Here is a 26,169-nt window from a genome sequence, read left to right on the forward strand (position 1 = left end):
ATACTAACTAGTAAAGAAGCCTTCAAGTTGGTAGAAATGATATATATCTTATCTTGGTTGTGGTTGATTCTGTAATACAAAAATTCAGTGAGATGTACCTTTAAAATAAGCACATTTGACTATGTGTATCTTATCAACTTTTAAAAAAATTATTAGTCTAGAAAAATGTTTTAGGGCTAGGGATTTAGCTCAGCGGCATAAGCGCCTGCCTTGCAAGTGTGCAAGTTGTGAGTTCAATCCCCCGAACCGATAAAAAGAAAAGAAAGAAAAATGTTTTAAAAATAAAATACTCTTTTTTTGGGGGGGTGGGGGGAGCCCTCCAGTTCTGGGGAATCAAACTCACAACCTTGTGCTGCCAGGCAGGTGCTTAAGGTGCTTACACCACTGAGCTGAATTCTCGGGCCCTTAAAATGAAATACTCTTTAAAAAATAGATCAAGGCCTAGTTATAAGCACATTAAGATGAAACTGCTGAAAGAAAATTCAAGAGTAGCTTTTGAAGTCATAGGCACAAAGACTTTCTGAATAGGAAATAATATAAGAACCATCAAAGTAAAAAGTTTTGGCATAGCAAGGGAAAACAACAGAAAGAAAAGATAGCCTACAGAGCCAGGCATGGTGGCACATGGAGGAGGCTGAGGCAGGAGGACTGTCGCAAGTTCGAGGTCAGGCTGGGCGACATAGAGAGCTCGAGGGCAGTCTGACTATAGAATGAGCCTCAAAAATAAGAGACAGCATACAGAATAGGAGAAAATCAGCCAGCTACTCTTCTATGGAGGCTGAATATCTAAAGAATTCAAAAAATGATCAAATAGGTCAATCAATAAAGTTACAATTAAACAGGTACTTCTCAAAAGAATTACAAACAGCCAATAATATGAAAAAATGTTCAGCATCTTTATAGTCACTAGGGCAATGCAAACCAACCAAACTACATGCCTGTCACGAGGAATAAAGAGGATGCAGGGGAAAAGGAGGTCAGCTACAGGGCAGAGGAAAGGAAACTGGGACAGTCCCTAAGGAAACCCATATGGAAGTTTTCCCAATACACCACGTGACCCACAACACCACTCCCTAGCATCTATCCGAGGAATGAGCAGACTCTAGGGATGCCTGCACACCCACGTTCACCGCAGCACAAGTGCTGCTCAGCTGTAAAGCAGAACAAAATCTGGTCACTTGCTAGAAAATGGATGGGACTGGTGACCACTATGTTGAGTGAAATAAGCCAGACTCAGAAAGACAAATAACCCATGTTCTTCCTCAAGTGTGGATCTAAAAAAGATAACATCCAAGAAGGAAAACTACCACCGGACAAGGAGGGCAGGGGCTAAAAAAGGCATCATGGTGACTGACAGGAACGAAAAACATGCAGGGAAACACGGGATTTGGTGGAATTAACAGGCACCATGTAATACTGAAAGGGGAAAAGATTTTACTACCAGAAAAAAACAACCAAGCAAACAAACCGAATTAACAGTCACAATGAATCTTCAGGGGTGGCTGGACCAAGGTCTGTGATGACTAAACTAGCCCACTGACTGGTTTGGCACAGTTCTGGGTATGGATGATGGGAAGACCCACCCTGGCTATGGATGGCACTGCCCAAAGGGTGGGGGGCGTGGAAAGACAGAAGACAAGTCAGCTGCTGCTGTCTTGCTGACTTCTGCCCACCATAAACAATTTCTCCTCTTCCAGGTCTCGCTGCCTCAGAGCAAGCTGATTATGGACTGAAACTTCTAGAAACTGTGAGTCAAATAAACCTTTCCTCCCTTAATTTGTGGGTATTGGGTATTTTGTCTCAGCTACAAGAAAATGTGACTAAGACACCATCCATCCTCAAAGGGGGCACCTGCAATCACCGAACAGTTCACGTGGAGAGACGGAAGTAGCTCACCAATGCCACATGCAATGAGGATACACTGGAGAAACTGTGTATGGTGGGCAGAAGTCAGCACCTCATATGATGCCTTTCTTAGTACTCGGCTGGGTACTTTGCACACACCCTCAATGATGGTAGCATTCTGCCTGGGCTGAATGACACACTGGGCCAGCAACTGCTCCAAGCAGCACCAAGACAGTGGACTGAGGTTGGGACAGGTGACCCAGTACAGCTCAGAAAACCTGAAGAGTGCAGCAGTGACTCACACAGGACCACGCGGTCCACTTTATCTTTGTGCCTCCCCACAGCTAAGAGTCCTTGGGATGGCCAACTGGAGGATAGGGAGAGGCAGGGAGGAGCAGGTTAGGCCACAGTGCGGTCCCTGCTGGACCAGAATGAGCCTCACCTCTATGAAAGGCCTTGCAACCTTGTATGTGATGGCTTCACTGACAGAAGGCTCCTGCGAGAGCACGACGAACTCCTCTGCCTTCACCGGGAAGCCAGCATCGTCCATGGGAGAATAGACCTCAAACAGCTCCTGGATTGTTCGCTGGACACAAGAGGCACACAGAGCCCAGGACCAGAGATGACCTCCTGCCTCAGTGCAGGTACTGGTCACATAAAAACCACACAAGGCAGCAGGTTCCCTTCCCTGTGCAGCCTCCCACACCCAGAGCACTAAGCAGTGCAGAATACCTGGGTGAGAAAGGCCATGGAGTAGTCATTTCCCTGGGCAGCCACTTCACGGATCAAATCTTTAGTTCCGTTTTTCAATAGTTTCTCCTCAATGGAATTGCCACTCACAAGCCTACAAAACACAGACAGACACATGTACTATACAATGACAATCAATTCACCCATAAGCACAGGTTATCACGTCCCATACCCCATGCCTCACTCAACCACCTTCACACACACACACACACACACACACACACACACACACACACACCCGGCTCCAGCAAACACAGGGGCACAGCCCCCTGCTGGCCACCTTGTTTCTTCCTGCAAGTCACAACTGGATGAGGCCCACTCACTCCTGCCAGGCTCACACCTCCAACCCTGAAAGTCTGCACCACTGGCTTCCCTGTCCAGGCTGCCTGCAACATCTTGCCCTCGCCTGAGAATGGGTAACATCATCCTTTGCTCCCCTACATGCTGTCAGACCACAGCTGGTGCCGACATAAGACAGAACTGTGGCTGCTCCATCAGCTGACAAAGGTACTGACGGAGTCCTTGGCCAGGACCCAGGTGGGCGCCTTCTAGTCTATGAGCTTCTCACAAGGCTTGTCTGCTTACAAAATGTTAAATGCTACAGGTCCAAGTCACACACTTTGAGTTTTATAGGCATGAAAAGAACAAATGGAGTTTCCCCTGAAATTTTCAAAAATCAAGGACCCTACACAGAAATAAACAAGGCAAAAAAAGTATCAGACCCTGGTATACAAAAACTAAAGAGTCTGCAGAGAGCAGAAAGTCACCTACATTCTGATTACTGAGATTACCACCGAAGCCTCACCTCGTTGACCCACTGGTCTGTACAAACACCCACCTGGGTGAGGGAGGCTGCTTAACAGGCGGTTTTTCTGTGGGTCACGTTCTCATCACAGCCTGCTTATTCACCCTTTCTGCAATGGAGAGGCCGGCAGCCTTATGCATGCTACCCGAGTGCCACGCCTGCCTCACTACATGTGGATCGACCCCCTTCTGTCTTCCTCACTGAGCAGCTTGCCAGATGAGCATGCCTTCCTGCTGCTCACCCTGGTGGAATCGCTGACATGACAACAGGCTCCTGTGCATGCCACGTCAGAGCCACAGTAGGCATCCCAACACCACTGGACAGAAGTCCCGGGATGCTTAGGATGCAGCGAAGGACACATCACTTTAATTTCAACAAGCCTGTGCCACACTACTTTCAGAGGGGCTCAGATAATCCCTCCCCTGCAAGTGCATGGAAGCTTTTCTTCCCAGGCCCCAGCTGCAGGCTCAGCAACCTTCTGTGTACTGTCTGATAGAATAGAGGCATCACACACGGAACCTGCACCCAGCAGAGAGCAACCGACCGCAGAATTAGGTTCTCCAGATCACCTCTGAAAAATGAGTGCGTTTAAAAAAAGAGTATTTTGGGGCCGGGGATTTAGTTCAGTGGTGTAAGCGTCTGCCTGGCAAGCTCAAGATCCTCAGTTCAATCCTCGGTACCACCAAAAAAAAAAAGTGTTTTTTTAAAAAAAGTGTGTTTGTTTGTTTGTTTGTTTGTTTTTGAGATAGGGTCTCGTCATGTCATTCAGGCTGGTTCTGAACTCATTATGTTGCCCAGGCTGACCTCAAACTCACAGTGATCCTCCTGCCCCAGCATGCTGAGTACTGGGTACTGGGGTTACAGGAGCACACCACCACACCTAGCACAAGAGTGTTAGTGTCTTTTACCTTTCCACTCAAATTACCAGAATGATCTGACTTTTGACTTGTCGTGAGAGTTGTCAACAGTTTTCCCACCTATTATGAATGTATTTACTTCACTTAACAGTATCTTTTTGCAATACTTAATTTTTTTTTTTTTTTGTCTTTTTCGTTTTTATCGGTACCAGGGATCGAAGTCGACTGCCTGCTTGGAAGGCAGGCGCTTATGCCGCTGAGCTAAATCCCCAGCCCTAATACTTAAAAATTTTTACCTCTAACATGTCTTTTAAAGTTTTGGTTAAAGTGACCCTTCAAGCTTCAGGCTCCAGGCATTGCTTTCTGGAAATGGTTCGCCTTAAGCCCCCTGGACTGTGAAACACTCCAAACTGGCACTGGTGGCCCAGCCCACACTCATACTCACAGCAGCTAGTTGTATCTCTTACACAGATGAGTGCTGCACTATTATCACCAACACTTTCACAATCTGGAGATACCGAGCAGGCCTTCTTCTTTCTCCAGCTAGCTACTCTGGTGGTTACAGTTTTTACGCTTGACAGCAATTCTATGGATCTAAATTCTTTCAATAGTTAATTTATATTTCATAATAGTTAAAACAACCCAAAACATGAATCATCCTTTTCATGTGTAAGTACAAAGAATAAAACTAAGCAACAATTCCAACCCAATATTAACTATAAAGAACAGAAGAAACAGGAGGGATATATGTTTTTTGAATAAAATACAACCCAAGCCTAGAGGAAACCTCTAGACCTAAGGATTGCACCCTTCTCTTCTTGGGTCTGTCTCGAGGCAGCCCCTCTGGTCACCTGTATATGTGGATGTCCTTGCACCGCCCGATCCGGTCACACCACTCCTGGGCCTTGGCATCCATCACTGGGTTTAGATCACTGTCATAAAACACCACGGCATCTGCCTCTACCAGGGTTATGCCCGTGGCACGGCTGTGGGTGGAGAGAAGGGCACAGAAAATCCGCCTGTCCCTGTTGAAACTCCTCATCAGCTCCTGAGAGCAAACACAGAGGCTCAAGTTAGTGTGTCCAGAAAATGTGGAGCCCACAGACGTGCTAGTGTTTACCAGCTTGAAGTCGCTCTGTAAGAGAACTGGTTTGTGTCTCGGCTAACACAGTATCAAAACCCCGAGTGTTCCTCTGACATTGCACGTGTGCCTCTCCTTTCCTTCCTTGGCTCCGGCACCCACCTGGCACTGCTCAGGCAGCACCACCAATTGCTCCGGCTCGCACTTGTTGTCAGCACAGTCTGTAGGCCCCACAAGAAAGCAGCGTCTTGCTGGGGAGGGAGATGTGCTTTCTCATGTATCCTCAGGCAATGCCAAGGCACTTCACAGCAAAGGCCCTGGAGTAAGGCTGAGGACGTGGAGCACAGCACCACGAAGAGCAGCCCCCACCGTCGCCTAGTGCCGAGAACGGTAATGGCAGTGTGGTCCTGTTCATCTATAATGTCTTCCTAAGCCAAAAGAGGACTAAGTGTTGACTGACCATCCTCCTTCAAAGCACTCTCCATACAGTACACTTTCCTCACTATTTCCCGGAAACTGGGTCACTAACACACTGGCACGCGTCCTGTGGGGCCCTGTGACTTCCATGGTCCCGCCCCCACCCTGCTCTGTACTCAGCCTGAGATGCGGTGACTCTGCAGTCCCACTGTGCTGTCCCACGGCAGCCAAGCCGCACAGCCATGCACTATTCACCCACTCCTTCTGCTGAGTGTTCACCACGCCCTGACTGCAGGTCATCAGGACACTTCTGCTGTGAACACCACACATGTATGTGTGTGGCTGTAGCACAGGCCATCTCTGAGGTTGGTCACCACGCTATCACACTATCGTCTAGAGGCTGGCTGATGCTGTCTCTACCAGCACCCTACCAGGGTCTAAAACATCCTTAGCAAACTTGATAAGCAAAAAGTAGGTGCATTGTTTGAACTTTCATTTCTTTATCATCATTTTTCCTGCGTTTCTTCAGTTACAGGTCAGTCTAATTACACTCACATTTTCTCTTCGTAGCCACTTCCCCAATTATGCCAGCCCTGCCCACTAACCACCGCAGGCCCCGACCTTGTCCTAAGGTACCTGCTGACAGCAGAGCTCGCACGCACACACGCAGGGAGAAGAGACCTGCTATGCGCACATCACTGGAAAGCTCTTTTCCTTGAAAGGACTGGGCTATCCTTGAATCTACCCCGGCACTCAAAGACTGGGTTAAAGCCCAGCAACTGAAACCCAAATGACATCAAGATAATTGCTCACTGACCTGCCGTTGTTCACTGTTGGCATTTTCATCAATTCTTACGTAGGTGAGATAATGAAAATTCAAGAACATTTCTAAAATATCTAACATAAGGACCATCTGGGACAAAATCAGCACACGACGTCCTTCAGACCTCAGCTTCTGAAGCAGGATAGCCAGTGCTTCTAACTTTCCTAGGAAACAGAGGGTGGCGAGCATCTCTCAGTGTAAGCAAGCACAGCCCACCCCCAGGAGGCTGCCAACAGGATCGAGCCATACCTGAGTCGAACTGCACCAGCCTCAGCTCGGGGAACTGCAACAAGCGCAGCGTGGTCAGCTGCCGCAGCTGCTGCACATAAGGGGCAGTGTGCTCTCGCAGGCGTTGCTGCAGGGCGTGTAGCCTGCGGCGGTACCTGGCAGGTGGCCTGGCCACCCACAGAGAAGGGGGCGCGACCACCACCGGAGGAATCACACAGGCCACCCTGAGAGGAAAAGACAGGGTCAACACATGGCAGTCAGGGAAGCTCTGGGGTCAGAGCAGCTAGGGCACCCATGTGGCTGCCACAGAGTGGTGACGTCCTTTACAGCACATGGGCAGACCCTCCCACTCCTGGCCAGCGACGGCCACCCCAGGAGCACATCAGACTGTCCTGAAGGGTCAGCATGAAGCACTGCCCCAGCTGCAGGGACAGTTCAGAGATGGCTACTCAGTTGGAAGCTCATATCCAGCTGGGAATGTTGGGTCATGGACTTGTTAGCGCTTGGAAAGACATCCTAGGACTGCCACAGCCACCACTAGGAGTGAATGACCCAGGATAAAGGGCTCCTCCAGGCAGGACAACAATGTTACAGCCAACCTGACACGTCCAAGGGTACCCCTCTAGAAAAGCCCTTCCTATGGACAACTGCTGAAGCTGGGCTTTTGATAACCTGCTCCTGACTGTATTTACACTGAAAAAAACATCTATGCTCTCAAAAGATCAGGAGCATTTGCATGAGCAGCCCAGTAGGAGGGTGACGACCTACTGCACACAGACTGGAAGTCACAGCAGCTTATTGGCCTGGGAGGCACTGCTGGGACCTGTCCTTCCTCCAACCAGTCAGTCCTGACCTGTGCTGTCTGGAATGAGCAGACCCTGAAAGCTGACCAGGCTCAGGGTAGCACGGCTTCCCCTTGGATGAGAAGTTAGCAGGAGACATGCGGTGAGTCCAGGAAGGGGAAAAACCATCCTGAGGCTAAGCAAGAGAACAGGCAAGCATGCAGAAACAAAGCAAGCTGCCCTCTACACAGAAGCCAGCTGAGGCCTGCAGGAGCACAATGAGGGGTTTTCTCTACTGTCAGCCTGCTCTGAGTGGACCCTGGCAATATGTGTTCCCATGTGTTTGTCTTCAAGAAATATTTTTCCCAAAGGCCAAGGTAGAGGACATGGTTCACAGCACAAGACGGCCATCACCTACCCAGATGCCCCAGGCAAGGGTCACAACGCACAGTCCAACATACCTGTTGAGAACATCCTGGAGAGATTCTTGGCGCTGACTCAGGGTCAAAATCAGACCTCTCTTACTTTGTGAGGGCGACAGGCAAGAGTTCAACAGCCCAGTGCCCTTCCCAAGGCTATCATTAAGACACAGACGCCCAAGCATCTTCCCTCTGCCAGGCAGGGAACACACCCTCAGCAAGTCTCTGCCGTACACTGGAGCCTGGGAACAGCGCCGCTCATTGACAAAGTGAATCTGATCCAGCCGCTCTTTCAAGAGTCTGGTCTTTTCCTCCTTTACCAAAAAAGGTAAAATAACAAAAAGTTACTAGAGAAGCTTAGCACATTACCTCCTCATCACACTGTGACCCCCCCCAATATACCATCCACGTCAACACCCCAAGTTTCCTGTTCGATGGGAAGAGCAATCCACAGGGAAGAAGAAAAAGTTGGGTACTTTTCCTGGAGACACAAGCAAGTACTTGATATCCACAAAGCCTTCCAAAGGAACCACTGGGGGAAAAGTCTCCAATCACAGAGCCCAACTTTTTTTTATCCTCTAGCTTAACGTTTTCATTAGAAATGTGTTTTTAAAATCAGGATCATGCACTAGGAGTGGTGGCACCCACCCGTAATCTCAGCACTCTGGGAGGCTAAGGAAGGAACCTAATGAATTCTAGCCCAGTGGGCAATTTAGTGAGATCCTAAATCAAAATAAAAAGTATCTTAAAGCTGGGAATGTATCTCAGCATAAAGGCCCTGGTCTCAATTTCCAGTGCTGTTAAAAAAAAAAAAAAAAAAATCTGCACTTCAAAAAGGACATGCAGTTCTGTGACCTGTAACACAATGAGGACTCAGGAGCCATCAGGCCACGTGGTACACAACACACAGCTTCTGGAAGACAACTGCTTAGGTGCCCTATGCTAGCAATCCAACACAATACTTGCAAGCCTAGTTCCTCACCTGGGTTGGTCCTCCAACAGGAGAGGCCGGCTTGGAGGCCAGCCCAGACTCTCCAATAGCCATGGTGTTAACTGCCACTCGTCCTGGAACACCAACTACAAAAGCAAAAACAGAGGTGGGAAGGAGGCCAGAGAGCACAGGGTCCAGGTACAGAGAAGGGTCTGAGAAAGGAGTGTGGCAGCCTGAGACAGGGTGGTAGCAGCTGGCTCCCTGGCCCCAGAAGGCAAATGGCCAACTCTGGCGCAGAGAACCTAGCCCAGAGAGGCTGTCACCACATGGGTGATGGTGGGACACAGTGCATGTCTCCCCAACTGGGGACCCTTCCCAGCCCCAAGCCCACCAGCCCACAGCACCCAGAAGACAGCTACAAAGTGGAGCTAGAGCCGGGACTCTGGGCAGGAAGGGAAGTATGCCAGCCCTGAGGCTGCCTATTTCTCCCACATGTCCAACCTGCCCACCTACTCCTGAACAAAGCATGTCAGGCAGGGCTGGGCCTGCTGAGGAGAAGCCAGCAGCAGGCAGAACCAGAGCTGGGAGGCCAGCGGTTCTGGGGCACTGGCTGGCTAGAGAAGCAGCTGAGCCCCACACATACAGTGACATGCGTCTCAGCCTGACAAGCAGCTCTAGGCATGCTCAGGCTTGGTGTGTCTGTGACACAGTAGCACACACATTTCATTCTCCAAGTCTCTCTGCAGACCAAGACCAAAACAAATAGCTGAGATGAGTGGAGACAATGCCTCTGAGAGCAGAAGGGAAAGATAGTCAACTCAAGCATCTGTGGCCACTAGGGCAAAGCCCTGGATCATAGTGGCAATGTCACAGTGAGGTCCTACAGCTGAACACCTAGGCCCCTGACTACTCAGAGGATAGACATTCAAGAGAAGTTCCCTGCAGAGTTCCACCGCCATCCCAGAACACCCTACCTTGTGGGGTCACAGGTGTGGGGCTGGGGCCACCGGTCGGGGGCTTGCTTCCCAGGGCACCATGCACAGCACCTGCCTGTGACACGGTCTGCATCACCACAGGGCCAGGTGCACGCAGGTAGGGCTGCCCAGGGGCAGACACAATCTGGAGGACGCTGCCTGCAAACACACATCCCAGGGGTATCAGTCCCCAGCACGTATGCATGACAGTCACATGACCCCGGCACTTCCAAACAGCTCAGCAACCAGCCAGCGGGCAAACAGGAGACTGAGTTGCTGATATCCATCAGTGCAAAGCTCAGCTGCCTGAGCAATCTGGTGACAGCTGATGATGGCTCCCTCTGCTCATGTCATGAGGCCGCCACTCCTTGCAGCAGCGCACGGACTAGAGGCAGTCATTGCTGCCTGGCACTGCATGGGTCACAAGGAAACTCTCCCCATCTCCCTGTGCACACCTGAAACTTTGGCAGGACAAAACAATGCTCTCAGCCAAAGATCTGGCAAGTTTTGGTCTAGAAATTAAAATCTCTAGCCAGGGTCAGTGGTGGCAATGACAGTCCCACCTACTAAAGAGGCTGAAACAGGAGGATCACTTGAACCCACAAGGTCAAGGCCCAAATGAGATCACATCTAACAAAGAAAACTGCATACAAAAGAAAGTGACTTCTCATACCTATACTGGTAGTCCTTTGGCATGTTTTGGACCTTGCACCTACCACTAACACTGTTACAGCTTGTGTCTGGACGCCCCCCAAAGCCTCATGTGCTCAGACCTGGGGCTTCTGGCACTGACTGGATCTAGGGTGTGTGACACTGGGATTAAGGGTGTGTGGTACTAAATCAGTCCATGGATTGGAATCAGCATAGTTCTGAGTGTAGATAATGGGAAGTCCCACCCTGGTGTCAGCAACACCACCTTGTAGCCTAGATGGGATAAAAGGAAAGGCAGGCTTGCTGCTGTTGCTGCCTCCTGCCTGCCCCGTCATGGACTGTTTCTCCTCTGCCACGCCACCCTGGCTTGGAGATAGCTATGCATTGAAACTTCTGCACACTGTGAACCAGAATAAATCTTTCCTCCTCTAACTTGTGAGTGCAGGGTATTTTGTCCTAGCAACAAGTAACTAACACAAATATTAAAAAGCAGCAAATATGCCTATCCTGATCTACAAAACAGGAAACTCTCTCAAAGGGCAGACACTACTCACACAAACAACTGCCATTCACTTAGTGCCTGTCAAGCAGATAGAATGCCATCTCCCTGGACCCCAACAGCTCCCAGGAGGTGAATCCTGGCACTGCATGTGAGTGAAGAGCCTGGAGCTTAGAGGCCAGGTCCTTCCTCACAGCAGCCCACCACGGTGCCTCTCTGCTCACAATCAGCGCCAGCGCCATGACTGCCCTACCTTGCAGCTGCAAGGGCTGGCCTGCTGTGAGCTGCCGCAGCTGGCTATGTGACAAGGTGAACTTGTTCCCCTGGAACTGGAGAGTCACGGGCGTTTCTGGCTGAGCAACTCGGCTCTGTGGCCCTGCAATGGATGCCAGCTGTGCTATCTTCACCACCTCTCCACCTGAGGAGATGCAGAAGGAAAGGTGAAGCGACTGTTTTGGGAAAAGCCTGGCACTGTTATACACCCACTGCAGTAAACAATGACTGTCCACAGTAAACCGAGTGACCTAAAAACATTTATCAGGTGTTGCTTTCTACTATGTAAAGAAAGTAACTTTTAATAGAAGAAACCATTAAAAATCACATTGGAATAGTTACAGTCTACTTAATCCTAACTGGTAGGAATTTTAGACATCAGATATTAATACAATTAACCAAACTATTAACATTTAACTGCTGCCCTCTCCCAAAAGAAAACAGCAAACATCAAAAACAGGAGAAATCTAATCTAACAGTGGCTAATGTACACCTTAGTAATCCCAGCATGCACAAGGCTAAGGGCGGGAGGGTAGAATCCAGCTTGCGGCCTGGGCTAGACAGCACCTCAAAACAACAGCAAACATCTATTTATCATAAACTTGGAAACTCCAAAGAGTAAGAACTTCTTAAGAGAACTTTCAGAAACTAAAAAAGGATGTGTCCAATTTAGCTCACAGAAGTAACTAAGGTTGTATCACTAGATACAAAAGCTTTGTGATGAAGAGTTTTGATTACACTGTAATTTTTTCAAAGTCTAGGAATGTTTTTAAGTAAATATGCATAAATAAACAGTAGGATACGGTTTCATATTAATTCAAGTTAGATCACACGATTCAACCTCTGAGATTTACTGTGAAAAATATGAAACATTGTTTGCACTTAAAAAAAAATATATCTAAAACTCAGTGTCATAGATACCCAACTCAAAACAGCAGCAGTTGAAAGATTTTCACCCACCAATTAACAGACAAGTTTAAATGCTCCTCTTGAGAAAGTCTATGTCAGAATTATTAATGACACCATGAAGGGAACGGTTAGTAAAGGCTGAAAAAATATCTGAAGATGTCTTGCCCCCCAGAAAAGCTGTGAGGGAAGGAGGGAAAATGAGAATGAGAGACACAGTTCTGCACAGAAATATAAATCCCCCACCAGCCCTCCTCAGCCTGACGTGAACACCAGCTGACGTGAACACCAGCTGACGTGAGAGGCGCTTGCACCACGCACCCCTCTCCACACACGACGGACTGTGCCTTGGGCTTGTGCCATGCAAGCGCTTCCCCTTGGGCGCTGCCTAAGACATCACTCCTTACTTGGGCAACAGGAGAGAGGTTTGCAATGAGGGGCACCCAGTTCTCTGGGACTGTCTCAACGATTTTATGATAGTAAATCTGCTATCTGAGGCGGCATCTAGGAAATGCTTCAACCTACAGCATTTCATGTGCCGATCCGTCCTACAGCAGAAGAACTAAGTGTCCACATTATGCTAATCATGCTGGCCTCAGTAAATGCTCTGCACTGGGAAATAATGTGTAACACTGGTATCTCAGGCCTGAGTTACTTCCAAATGTCTCTGCTGCATGAGCATTCACTCCAGGTCAAGCTGGTGACGAGAGACCACAGGCACAAAGGGTATCTGGACATCTGATGCCCACTCACAGGCCTCGGGCTAAGAGACAGGACCCAGCTAGCGCCCACCCATAGCAGCAGGATGCGGCTGTGGGAGGGGAGCGAAATGGCAGAGAAGGCACGGGAGGAGAGCAGAACTGGCGAACAAGAGCGAGAGCAGAAACAGCAGGGCCGGGTGCTGGTCTCTGGCAGGCACCAAGCTCCAGGCAGCACTAGGCCTGGGCAGAGGGACAGACAGAGGCAGTGGACAGCAAAGGCTCTTCAGACATCCCGAGTTCCTGACAGCGCAGGGCCGAGGCAGCCCCTGGACGCGAGGCCACTTACTGGGCAGGCGGGCCTGAGCCTGCGAGGTGAGCACCAGCCGCTGGGGCGGCGCGCTCTGCCCGGCCGCCAGCGAGGGCGCCTGGGGCGGGGGCGGGGGCGGGCCTGTGGCAGGGGCCTGGGCAGCAGTCTGTGCCCGCAGTCGTGCAGGGTGGGCTGGGCCTGTGGCTGTGCTGGAGGTCGAGGCAGGCTGGTGTCGAGGAGCACTGGCGGAAGCCTGAGAGGTCTGAAACGGGGCTGCTGCCACTGCAATCAATAAGGTTGGTTTGTGCAAAGCTGTTAGAGGTTCTCATAAAATGCAACACTTCACACCCGAATTTTAAAGAACCACACAGACATTACTTCACACAGCTCTCAAATGAGAAGCCCTCTCCTAAAAAGCACAAAGAGGCCGGTCACAGCTCATGTCAGTACAGCTGAGCAGCACACAGGACCCTTCTTGGAGAGAAGGGAAGGCAGGAGTGCCCCGCCGGCCACTGTCACAGACGCGACTTCCCAAACACAGAAGAGTGCAGCGATGCATCCTATCTTACAGACGGGTGCTGCGGTTGCAGTCTTGGTGGCTGGCTTATTTCTCGTGGACAAGACACAGGACACCTGACACAAGCACCTTCGGCTGGAGGCTATGATGCCACTTAGCACCCTTCCTGCCATTTCACCCTACTCTTTCCAAAGTAATCATCAGTGAAGTCGAAACGGTGGTACAAACTGTAACAAGAACAGACTTTCTCAGAAGCTTCCCGAATGACTTTGACATACACAAAGGAAAAATGCTCCGCCATCAACATCAACACTCAACTCAACTGGGAATGCACTTTCTTGTACATAGAAAAACCCAGCACGAGAAAGAGAAGGTGCCCAAGGCCTTAGAAAACCGCCCCCCAACCTCCCACAACCTGGAAGGAAGGCGGACGACAGGTGATGATACCTTTAGTGTCCGGGTTTGCAGAGAACGTGGCAATAGGTGGTCGCCCTCGAACTGGGCCCTGTGGGGTGGCAGCAGCTGTATTAGTGTTCGCTGTCCGAGGCGGATGTGTGCTAGGGAATGCCACAGTGCGGCCCTCGGGCTTCTGGCCATATTGCACAGGTTGAAATAACCTAGACGCCCATTAGGCAGGCAGGAAAACACACAGAACATCACCTAGTTGCAGAGAGCTCCACAGCACTACCCTGCAGGGCAGAGCGTCTGGTCCTCGGCTCCAGAAGGGCAAGCTAGAGGGGTGGGGAGGGTGTCTACATGCTGCTCCAAGGAGCACACTGTCACCTTTGAGAGCTACCGACAAACTCTGCTCACACATGTGGCACAATGACCCTGATCTCGGTCACACCACGACGAGTATGACCTTGCTTAAGTACATAGCCACGTGACACAGAAAAAAATACTTCTGGCACAGAATACCCATCCGAACTCTAGCTTAGAGGAAGAGCCAAGCGAGAGCAAAGTCACCCCGCTCAAACAGTGGGAAAATAAGGCGATTTAGGATGTGGACCGAAACAACAAGGGTCATGAAAGTGCTGCTCAAAAGCAAAGACTCTGGGCTTTCCCCTAACCGAGTACACACTTTCTTTTATCTACAAAATGGTAATGGTAGCTTCCAAAAACCACACACAAAGCTGAAGGAGAGACAACCACCTAAAGCCTTTAACAGAGCCCAGAAAGCATAGGTGGACAAGTCTGTGTAGCCTGCAGTGGGCTGAGAGGTGGTGAGTGGGCTCTGCTGTCACTGGGGCGGAGTTCCTAGCCCTGGTGAAGCCAGAGAAGTAGCCACAGGAATGCAACCTGTGGATCTGGCCCCAGCCTCAAAAATCCCTATGTTTTCTTTTTCACTCAAATACAAGATTTTGCTTATTTGTAACTGCTACCTTAGCCCAATGATCAGCAAAAATCATTTTCTATCATTTGGCGTCACTGTGGACAGAGTGGACCCTCCACCTGCCCTCATTAGTGGCCCACCCTCACAACTCTGATGTCAGGCTAGGGTGTAACAGCTGCCACTACAGCCGGCACCAGACTGAATTCAGCCCAAAAACAACCAAGAAGGGCAATGAGATCTGCCCCGTGTTGCCAAGGAGATGCCTATAAGTGGTATACTAGCTAATACCGGTGGTGTTAGGGCAACTGCCAGCAGAAGCTGATAATCCAGAGACCAGTGACAGCCCAAAGGGTCAAAGGGGTCAAAGGGGGACCTAACCCCACAGCCCACAGGTGCTCCTCAGAGCAGTGGGTGAGCAGGACTAGCACATGCCGTTTGAACCCACGCACACATACCTACTGGCCTTCAGCTTCACTGCCACCGGCCTGGTTGCCGGAAGTGGTGAGGCGAACATATCCTCCATGAGTTTCCGAGTCACCTTTTTCTTAGACAGAAGCTCTGCTTCACGGCGAGTGATTTTATTTTCTAATCCAATGAGGTCAAATATAGAAAGATCAGTTTCCTAAAAAGAGAAAAAAACACACCTTGCATTGCAAGAGGTAGCAGAGGAGCAAAAGTCCCCCATGAGGTGAGTCCCAGCCAGAGCAGCTCTGCAGCAGCATGGAGAGCCTGAGTCCTCTCCTGCTCTGGCCAGGTAGGCCAGATGCCAGAGTGGGGAGACGGGAGAAGGGCAGGGCAGGAAGGAGAGTAAAGACTCAGCCCACAGTCCATAGTGGCCAGTTCTGCCTAAGCCAGAACAAGCACCCTGCCATCCCAGCATCACAACATCTTGCTTCGCAGGATCAGGGTGATGAGAACAACCTCGCTCCCATCAGGCAGCTGAGTGTCTAAAGGGGGCTTTGGCCAGTGTGGGTGTGGAGGGAGGCTAAGGGAGCCGGGCTGCAGTGGCACCAGCAACAACGGCATGAGAGCCAGGAAGAGGCATGTGACCCATGACTGCACCCACAGCATGCTGAGGGCACAAACCTGTGTCACCTACCCTTGGCGGAAGTACTCTGGGTAGCACCACTCACAGCAGCCCATGAGCTGAGGGAGGGCAAGCAAACACGGGCCACCACACGAGTGAATGGCACCCAGGCTCCAAAAGTAAGTCCTGGTGCTTACCCCAAGGAGGGTGCACTCTGAAAATGGGGTACAGGAGAGGAGCCAGATATATGAGGGCAAAGGATTCCAGTCCCACTCCAGAGGAAGCCCAGCACAGGCAAACCCAGAGAGAGCACAGGCAGTGGAGACGCATGGGAGCCTACCACATGCCTGTGTAAGAGCTGCAACAGCAATTAGCTCCTGCACACTCACCTTCCAGAAGTCTCTCTCCAGCGCTCTCAAGATCAGTGAAGCCGACCAGTACTGCAGAGCCGCCGCCACGTAGGAGGAGCTGGGGCACCGTGGCTCAATGAGCCCAGGGTGGTTGCAGATGCGCTGCAGCCGCATCAGAATGCTCAGCACATTGATGAAGTGCCCGCTCTTCAGAGCCTCCTGAGTTCTGTGTGGGGAGCACAGGGTCCCAGCAGGGTGAGCAGCTGAAGCCTGCCACCTGCACAGGGCCGCCTCAGCATCCCTATAGTGTGAGGCAGGCACCCTGCCGAGTTCCAGAAGCCACCAGAACAGGGAGGTGCAGGGCATCGAAGAGGGTCATGAAGGGTCAGAGGATAAGCAGAGCCAGAGCAGAGTGACACCACCCAGCTCTGCAGCCCAGAAGACTCAGCAAGGGTGAAGAACGTTGGGAGGGCTGATGGCACACACCTGTGATCCTAGCAGCTAGGCCAAGGCAGGAAGGTCACAAGTTCAATTCCTGCCTGGACAATTTAGTGACTTACCAAGACCCTGTTTCAAAAACTGAGGGTCCACATACCCCACCAGCTGCACAGATGCAGCAGCAAGGTGGAGGGTAGTCCCTGCCAACCTGACAGGGGCAAGGAATTCCAGGAGACCAGGGCCCCAACTCTAGGTCTGGTCCTACAGACAGACACCCCAACCGGTCACATCTCCTTCTCCCAGCCAGCCAGAGGGGGAGGGCACGCGACACTCACCCAGGCTGCAGGATTACATCCTCGTATAAAGCCTTCTGTCGGCTAGAGAGGCGGCACTTCAGCACGTGCTCATACTTTTTTGTCAGCTGCTTCTCCACATCTCTCTTTGTCCTCCTCAGAATAAAAGGCTGTGTCACCTGAAGAAAAAAAATTGTTTTCACTCAAAACAGAGCAGCAACACCCTGGCTATCAGCATGGGTGCAGGAGCAGACATACCCTATGCAGCCTGATGACCACCTTGTGGTAGTAATCCTGGTTCTCATCACTGGATGCCTGCAGCGGCAAGCTCAGGTAGGGCCGGGAGATGCCAGGGATGAGGAAGTGCACCATGGTCCACAGCTCCATGAAGGTGTTGTGTAGCGGCAGGTCAAGCAGAAGCAGGCGCTGCTGGCTGCAAGGAGAGCAAGCATCGCTGGGCTCCTAACACACACAGTGCCACACTACTCTCCAGCCAGGCCCAGAAAGGGGTGAGCTCGGCTCCAGGAGCCAATGGACGCACACACACTCTGTGGTCTCTAGAGCGCTGTAGCCCTTGAGAAGGGGAAGGGCCACTTGTGGCTAAAACACAAGTTCGTGTATGTCTGCAATCGTCTCAGTTTCTCCTAAAGCGGCTACCGTGACCACAGGCCCCTGGCTGCATGGCAGTGACAACATGAGGGGCAGACAGACCTCTGCAGGTTGAACACTGCTTCCCAGTGCCGCTCCACCATGCCCTGCACACGCTGCATCTCATCGACAACAAGGCACCTCCAGCGCACACAGGAGAGGGCAGCATAGCCCTTGAAGAAGCACTTGTAGGATGTGACACAGACGTGGAAACTGTTGGGCTTGGTCCAGTCCTGCAGCATAAAAAGGAGCCCATCACTATCTGGCCATGTCCTCCGCAACAAGGCAGAGCATTCAGCTCGAGGCAGGACTACGCCATGCTCACAAGCCACGCCACTATGCCAAACAACTTCTTCTACTGCACAGAAAATGGCTGAGCTGCACTCTTCTCTTCTTCTCTGGAGCAGACATGTCCAGCCCGAGAGCCACACTGACCCTGACAGCTAGTGAGCAGCCCTGCAGGACAACATACTTCTAACTTGAGCTTTTCATTTGTTCTCATGATTCAGCTGCTCAGCTGACAGCAGAGCAACTGAAGCCACTGAAGGCTGGGCACACACATTTGAGATTCTACAGCACCTTCAGAGACACCGATAGCTGTCAACAGAGGGACTCTCAGAGAGGGCCGTAAAGCAGGACGGCTTTTAGTGACCAATCTGACAGGAGAAACTGTGATCAGAGGTAAGAAATCGAGTATCTATGCTGCAAGCTTTTTAACAGCAAATTCGTAAGGAGAAACAGGCTGTTTCCTGAATATTTCCCCTGCCAGCTCCATGTAGTGCACTACAAGGTGTGATCGTGTCTGCCTCCTCCCAAGTGATCGGTACCTCAGACGGGGCTACAGGGCTGGTTCCAGCTCGGAAGCGATGCCAGGCCCTCACTCACAGACCTGCCCAGTCCCTGGCCTTGGGCTTCTTGCACTCAGAGCTGTGAGGCAGAGCTTCACTTGTTTATAAATTACCTCAGGTACTGTGCCATAAGGGAAACCATAATTCAGGGTACTAATGTTTCAGTAAACAGTACTTGAAACAACAAGGTCTAATAGTAAGGCAAAATCCTACACATAACAAAAACTGACCAATACATACCCCCACATGGGACCTAGCACTAGAAACCACAGGGGAAAAAGGAGTGTCACATTGGTGTGTCACATTCTGATGAATGCTCCCTTGGAAATTTTCTATGGGTCTGGAATTCAGCACTGGGGGTACACTGCTGCTGTGACAGGCAGCAGGATCTGAGGCAGAGCATGCCTGACTCTGCTTCTATGCTTTCCAGGGACTCAAAACCAGAATCCACTCACAAATGAGTTATAAAGTCATGATAATCAGCAAGTTTTCATATTCCAAATCTGTGTTCTATAAATACCAACATGGCTTGGTTTTATTTTATGCTTTTTAAAAAAAGATACCTGTGTCCTTGCTTTGAGTTCTCTGTGGCTGCCGACATAGGAGATGGTTTTGAGGCCAGGACACCATCGTTTCAACTCGAGTTCCCATTTCAGTATGTTACAACTTCTTACAATAACAAGATGCGGACCCCAGTTACCTATAAAGGAGAAAACCACCACAATTCCCCACCACTAAAGAACCCGCCAAGCCCAGGCATCCCAGGCATCCAGCACCCAGACCAGAGACTGAGAAGCAAGGGAAGGATGTGTGCACCCCCGTGGACGGACGGTAGGTGTGAAGGAGAGCAGGAGGCACTCACTGGTCCCCAGCACCGTCGCTGCCCAGCACCAGGCACTCAGTCCCCACTGTCCTGCTGCAGGGGAGGCCCCTGTACCCTTCTCAGAGAGCAAGCACTGCTAGAACCAGTGCCCACGCAACTCCCACCCACAATGACCCCAACCTGGGCCCCAGGAGGCCATCTGTAGCACAGCGCACACTCAGAAACAAGGCCGCCAGCCCTCCCGAGCCCTCAGTGCGCAGGCAGCCCACAGTACTGCTGACACTGTGCTCCTCAGAGCGCATGTCAGGCAGAGCATGCCCACGCCACCCAGAGTGAGCACTCTGAAAACTGAGACTGCTGCGGCCGTCACAGCAGATTTTCACCCCTGCACCGGCTGAGAGGCAGAAACAGCAAGCTTTAAAACATCTTCGACACAGGCATCAATGGCCACTCCTGTTCATGCACAGAGCACTGCCGCCAGCTCTGGAAAAGGAGCTAAGGCAGTAAACCCTTCAAAGCACAGCCAAACAAGAAAGAAAGCACCCCTCAAACAAGATGGGGGCCCCTGCACAGTGGGAAACAGAATTAAAAAATCTAAGTAGGTCTCCTTTCTGATCTTACAAAGGCAACTGCGGCTACGGACCTGTGTTTAAGCATATCTGCTAACCTGGGGAGATGGCAGGGCGGGACACACAACAGGCTATCCCTTCAGAAATGAAAAGAGTCAGGTGTGGGGCCCATGTCTCTGGGAAGCTGAGGCACAAGGACAGAAAGTCTGAAACCAGCCTGGGTTTCACAGCAAGCTCAAGGCCAGCCCAGAACACAGCATCTCTGGCTCAAAAAAAAAACAAAAGAGAAGGAGGAAGGGAAGAACAGAAGGGAGAAGGAGAGACAGAGAAAGAGAATGAGCTAGGCACACCAGCACTAACATGGTTCTTGTGGAGGCTGAGGCAGGAGGATGGCAAGTTCAAGGCCAACCCGGGTGACTTAACAAGACACTGTCTCAAATTATTATTTTGTGTGTGTGTGTGTGTGGTACCGGGAATTGAATCATGACCTCATGCTTGCTAGGCAAGTGCTTATGCTGCTGAGCTAAATCCCCGGCCCTACACTATCTCAAATTATAACAGAGGATGCTGGGACGCAGGGCCTCATTCACTGGGCTCGCTCCGAGACTGCTGCATGCCAAGGCCGAGGAAAAGTGGCTGGTAGGGGCTAATACCAGACAAGGCCTGAGGGTGAAGAACAGACTCACACACTCAAGAAAATAAACCCCCCCCCTTTAGAAGCACAGATTTCTTCCTATTTTTGCCACAATTATCTCCATTTCCTGAGGTTTCAGTTATCCAGCATCAACCATCATCCAAAAACATGAACTGGGAAGTTTAAGAAACACGCAGCCCTGAAATTTAACTTGCACACTGCTCTGAGCAGCCCTTGTCCAGCCTAGAGCCACGACTCAGGCACCACAGCAACTGTCATGGTGCTACACTGCCTGTGTGCACATAGCCCTTGCTCACTTCCTAACTGTACAGGACTCTGACACAGTTCAGCCATGCAGACACCGCAGAGGAGCCGTGAGGAGCTCCTGCAGTGGAAAGGAAACACGCAACACACGTGGAGCTTGGTCCTACCCAAGGTTATGGAACCCACTGGGGCCCTCGACTGGACGTGTCCTCTGCAGAGAAGGGGGATGATGGCTACTCTAAATATAGTAAACACGCTAGCATTTCCCCCATTTGAACCTTATACAGTGAGCCAGGTGGTTCTCAGCCCTGAAGGAAGTACATAAATACACCGACTTTAAAGTACTACATTTAAAACTGCGATACTGAAAGAGATCAATAGGAGAAAACATAAGAGTCCAGAGTTGATCCTCTATGTACCTAAAGACTGACCATAGCATCCACTATGTCCCTGCAGGAGCCACTCCCAAACCATGCTACACCCCATACCTCAGGAACCCAAGGCCTCTGTGTCCTTTGAGCCCAATGTCACTGACATCCTGTTCTACGCTGACCTCCTGCCTCCAATGGCTTTCAGATGCCAACAGGACCAGGCTGTGTCCACTCCCAACACAAGGGCAGGGCCTGCTGTGAGTCTGCTTAGCAGCGAGGGGGACACTGCTAAAGAAGAACAGTAGGCCTTGTCCTGTCACTCTCTGCTGCCAGGCAGCAGACATGCATGGCACATACCCCATGTCCAAGCAGGGTGCTGTATTGGGTGGCCTAATAGCTGGGAGTGAACAGGCTGCTGAGACTTCAGACCTGCTAACTTTGGGGCCCAGCACAGACACCCTGGTGTGGAGGCAGTAGGAGGAGTGGCTGAGCTCTAGGGCAAGAGAGAGCACATGGCCGCACCATCCCGGGCTGGCCGGGAGCCCGAAGTACTCTACCTTGTGCTCAGCCAGCAGCAGCACAAGCTGCCAGGCCAGCTATGCCCGCACACTGCAGGATGATGCCTGAGTCACAGCGGGTAGCTTTTGGCATCACATCAGATTTTAAGTAAAAGTGAGTTATTCTACCTAATGCTGACTGTGAATGAGCTTTTTGTCTATACAATGAACGTATTAAATTTTTCTTTCTTAAGACAGGGTCTTGCTATGTATATTGCCAAGGCCAGCGTGGAACTCCTGGGCTCAAGCAATCCTCCTGACTCTCAAGTAGCTAGGACTAAAGGTGCCACCACCTCGTCCTGCGGGAACAAGTACCCCTGAGTCACATTCCACACAGGAGCAAAGAAGGTTAGAAGAAACACACACACACACACACACACACACACACACACACTTGCTGTTAAGTCCGAGCAAATATGCACTCCCACAGAAAATCAGAGGGCCCTACCTTCATTACAGGCAAGGTGGGCGAAGAAAGCGATGATCTGCACAGTTTTGCCGAGCCCGGCCTCATCAGCCAGTATGCCATTGAGGCTCTTCCTATACAGCTTAGCCAACCAGTCTAGGCCGATTTTCTGGTAGTCTCGGAGGGTACCATACAGCAAAGATGGAGCACTGAATTTCACCTGCAGGAGAGACCAGCCAGGCCACAGTTGCTTGCCAAAACCTTTCCTCAGGGCTGGAACCACAGCAGGAACCTAGCCAACCCGGCACTTGGCAGGCTGGCTGAGGCAGCAGAATGGGAAGTCAGAGCCCAGCGTGGGAACCTTCGATGACTTAGCAAGGTCCTGTCTCCAAATAAAAAAGGACTGGGGATGCAGCAGTGCAAAGGCTCTGCGTTCACTCCCAGGGACCCCTCATACAACAGAAAGCCATATGACACATCCATTAAATAGCTGCAGAGGACCTGGAGGAAAGGAGGAACAAGAGCTGTCTTTCCTGGCAACTGCTGCTCCAGGAACACAGAGCTCAGTGGGGGCACGCAGAGCACCCTAGCAACATGGGCACAAAGCCTTACCCCAACCCCATGCCTGCGCAGTGCCTCACCGCAGTCGTGACTCGGGCGCTGCCCTTGGGCAGAATGGCTTCAGCCATAGCAGTGACCTCTGCGATGTCCCTGGTGTTGGGTTTGCCGACACTCATCCTCTCTGCGGCTTTGAACTGGTCCATGATGAACAGCGAGTCTATGAGAACCAGCTCCCTTCTGGTCTCCCTGTCCCCCAGGCAGTCCTCCACATCTACAACAGCAAGGGGACATGGACAGGGAGGCCGTGAGTTTAATGAGCCTCAGCCTTGAGAAAGGGAAGAGGACAACAGAGTAAAATGAAACACTTTGCAGGAGTAATAATTCTCTGTGCTATTATGGTGTGGGTTTTGTAGAACTGGAAACTGAACACAAGGCCTTGACACTGAGCTACAGACTCAGTCCTTTTTTTATAGTTTAATTGTGAGACAGACAAGCGTCCCAGGCTGGGCTGGAACTTGCAACCCTCCTGCTTCAGCCTCCCAGAGTGCTGGGATTATAGGTGTACACAACCACGCTGGTCTTGAAATGAGCACTGTTGTGAAACACCATAGTTGACCATTCTAGAAAGACCTCCAAGCATAATATGCCAATGGCCCAGTACTTGAGAAAGGAACCCAGTACATAGATATACACATAGATATATACATAGATATATAGGTGACCCAGGCTTAGTGATCTCCCCTCCAGTACCACCAAGAAAAGAAAAGCTGGAAATGAGTATCGCTCCCTGACACCTTGCTGAAGAGCCTGATTCCCAGGGGCCCGGCACTATCTCACTGCCACCCCTAACAATCAGAACAGGACGGTGCTTGGTGCACCTTGTGCATCTGCCCAGGACATCCACCACACAAACAGGAGCGTCTCATGAACACTGCATAGCCAGGATAAACATGACCTCGAGGTCCATGAAACAGTGAGCTAGAACTCTGGCAGAAACAGCTCCAAGCTCAGTATGGCACACACTCTTTTAATTCCAGCATTCTTGGAGGCCATGTCAAGAAGCGGCCACAAGTCTGAGGCCAGCAGGAATACATAGCAAGACTTCTTGAAAAAGAAAATCAAAGATAATAATAATAAAATAAAATAAAATTTAATTTAAAAAAAAAAGGATTGGGCAGCCCAGTGCAAAAGCCCCTTGGTTCAATTCCCAGTAACAAAAACACACACAAATTTCCACATCCTTCACAAGATGTGGAATAAGATGCTCCAATCAGAGCACTTTTTAGGTCACTAAGTACGAAGTACAGAATTTAAAGCTATTCAACATAAAATTACATGTGAAATACACTTCCAATTATTTCCTTTATCAAAATAAATCTGTCACGTGGTAGGTCATATGAGCATTCCAGTCCCCACGTACCTTCCTCTCCACTGGACTCTTCCTTGACAGGCTCCGGTGGAGTCCACTGAACTCCTGGGAGAAAGGCGCCTTCGTACAGCTTCACCAGATCCATGAGGGGCAGCTCAGCTGCGGGGACAGGAGGATGGTTAGGGCTGACCAGCACCATCCTGCCCCAGATGCAGGGCCAGCAGGCACAGCAGGCAGCATGGGGCATGGGCACCTACCCCCACCCCAGCTGCTGGCCACAATGGCCCTGGGAAGCAGTGTTTGCTCCCAGGAAACACCAGGGGACTGACGTCTGATTTGAGGTTTTCAGATTTTAAGAATCTCTAATTAGAAAATCTCAAGTCCAAAATGTTCCAGACAGATTCTGAAGCTTTTTGAGTATCATTTTCTTGATGTTCAAAAAGTTTTAAATTTCAAAGCATTTCAGATTTGGGATTTTTGGATTTGCAATATACAACCTGCAATTCCTAAAAGCATACTAATGCTTTCTTAAAGCTAAGATGGTTGCCTATTACTGACACAAGATCTAAATATTTCCCTTATAAAGGTAACAATCTTTTAAGGCTGGATATGGTGGCTCACACCTGTAATTCCAGCACTCAAAAAGCTGAGGCAGGATAACCATGAGTGTGAGGCCACCCTGAGCTATACACTGAGTTCAAGGCCAGTCTGAACTACATAGCAAGTCCCTATCTCATAAAAAAACAAAAACAAACAAACAAACAAAAACGAAAGATCAAAAGAGAGATACGACTAAAACACTAACAGAAGATAAAACAGCGTAACACTTAAAATACAGGATGAATGCTTAAGGCAAGCATAAACAGATGAATAAAGAACAGATTTGGTAAACAAGAAAACAAATTTTAAAATTCTGACAGATATAAGCCCAACTAGAACTGACACAAATTTAATACAAATATACCAAACACTCCAGACACTAGTACACTAAGGAAGGAAAAAAGCAGACTATGTGCTGTTGCAAGAGACATACTTTAAATAAAGAACACAAGTTATAAGGGAACAGAGTCCATCTCTGGAGCAACCTCCCTCACTGATAGGCCTAGAACTGTCACTAGGAGTGCCAATCAACTGTCAAAGTCACAAGTGCAGCAGAAACGAGGACTTGCCAAGGACAGCAGAACTGGGCCTGCAGACATCACATGCAGGATTCCAGACACAGACCACAGAGCCCACAGCAAGCAAAGACACAGAGACAAGGACAGGAAATACAGAGCCCCAGGTGGGCGGGGCTGCAGCTCAGGGAGGCACTGGGTCCCGGCTCCACCCTTGGCTCCAACAAGAAAGGACTTTTGGAAAACAGGCTACAGTGACAGAGATTTGAAACTCAGCAGACAGATTACCCACAGCCAAGAACAGCTTGAGAGTTCAAAAACAGAGAGCAGACATGTGCCTCTCATAATACAGCCTCAAAGTACAGGAAATGAGCCTGCCAGAAACATGAGAAGCAGGTTTCCGTTCCCAGACAGCGAATCTCCACACACAGAGAGGCCCACCTCGGCCAGTGGGTGTCAGTGGTGGGCACATAGGGCACACTGGTCATGAGAAGCTGACCCGGCCCCTCAAGCACATCCAGCTTCTGTGCAAATGGGTTGACAGGATGCAGCAGGGGGAGAAACACAAAACCCATTATCTGTGCAAAACTAATGTGCATTAAGGAAAAGGTCCAATTCTGAAAAGAAAACTTGGATAAAATGGACAAACTCAGAAAAATGTAAATATCAAAATTGGATATAAAGGAAACAAAAAGCCCTGAGGGCCCATCCAGTCACCTATGGATAGAAGCACAGTCCTCCAAGCCAGGTGTGTCGCCTCATATCTGTAATCCCAGCATTTGGGAGGCTGAGGTAGG

The 26,169-nt window shown here is 50.3% G+C and overlaps 1 protein-coding gene and 1 non-coding gene across 14 annotated transcripts in view; both read right to left on the reverse strand.

Moving 5' to 3' along the window:
• Positions 1-26,169, reverse strand: part of Ep400 (E1A binding protein p400) — a 103,596-nt gene that overhangs the window by 30,365 nt on the left and 47,062 nt on the right. For 10 of the 13 annotated variants that reach the window (XM_063225438.1, XM_063225436.1, XM_063225437.1 and 7 more), the window contains 20 exons: positions 24,309-24,416; positions 22,969-23,159; positions 22,370-22,547; positions 19,267-19,403; positions 17,919-18,088; positions 17,466-17,640; positions 17,250-17,386; positions 16,516-16,702; positions 15,555-15,721; positions 14,214-14,383; positions 13,289-13,531; positions 11,316-11,480; positions 9,913-10,071; positions 8,990-9,084; positions 8,050-8,321; positions 6,828-7,030; positions 6,573-6,742; positions 5,109-5,305; positions 2,578-2,689; positions 2,288-2,431 (listed from right to left, as the gene is read on the reverse strand). In XM_063225438.1, the coding sequence (XP_063081508.1) occupies positions 2,288-2,431; positions 2,578-2,689; positions 5,109-5,305; positions 6,573-6,742; positions 6,828-7,030; positions 8,050-8,321; positions 8,990-9,084; positions 9,913-10,071; positions 11,316-11,480; positions 13,289-13,531; positions 14,214-14,383; positions 15,555-15,721; positions 16,516-16,702; positions 17,250-17,386; positions 17,466-17,640; positions 17,919-18,088; positions 19,267-19,403; positions 22,370-22,547; positions 22,969-23,159; positions 24,309-24,416 (3,380 nt within the window). The remainder of the gene's footprint in view (positions 1-2,287; positions 2,432-2,577; positions 2,690-5,108; positions 5,306-6,572; positions 6,743-6,827; positions 7,031-8,049; positions 8,322-8,989; positions 9,085-9,912; positions 10,072-11,315; positions 11,481-13,288; positions 13,532-14,213; positions 14,384-15,554; positions 15,722-16,515; positions 16,703-17,249; positions 17,387-17,465; positions 17,641-17,918; positions 18,089-19,266; positions 19,404-22,369; positions 22,548-22,968; positions 23,160-24,308; positions 24,417-26,169) is intronic. The other 3 variants (XM_063225441.1, XM_063225440.1, XM_063225439.1) reach the window with 1 other exon arrangement.
• LOC111755822 (small nucleolar RNA SNORA49) lies at positions 5,546-5,675 on the reverse strand. Its single transcript, XR_002790379.1, has one exon. It is a non-coding gene; the product is annotated as a small nucleolar RNA SNORA49 (small nucleolar RNA).

The sequence above is a fragment of the Cavia porcellus genome, unplaced genomic scaffold (assembly GCF_034190915.1).
Source record: "Cavia porcellus strain 051 isolate PalLab524CR breed Dunkin Hartley unplaced genomic scaffold, mCavPor4.1 scaffold_16, whole genome shotgun sequence".
NCBI classification, from domain to species: Eukaryota; Metazoa; Chordata; class Mammalia; order Rodentia; family Caviidae; genus Cavia; species Cavia porcellus.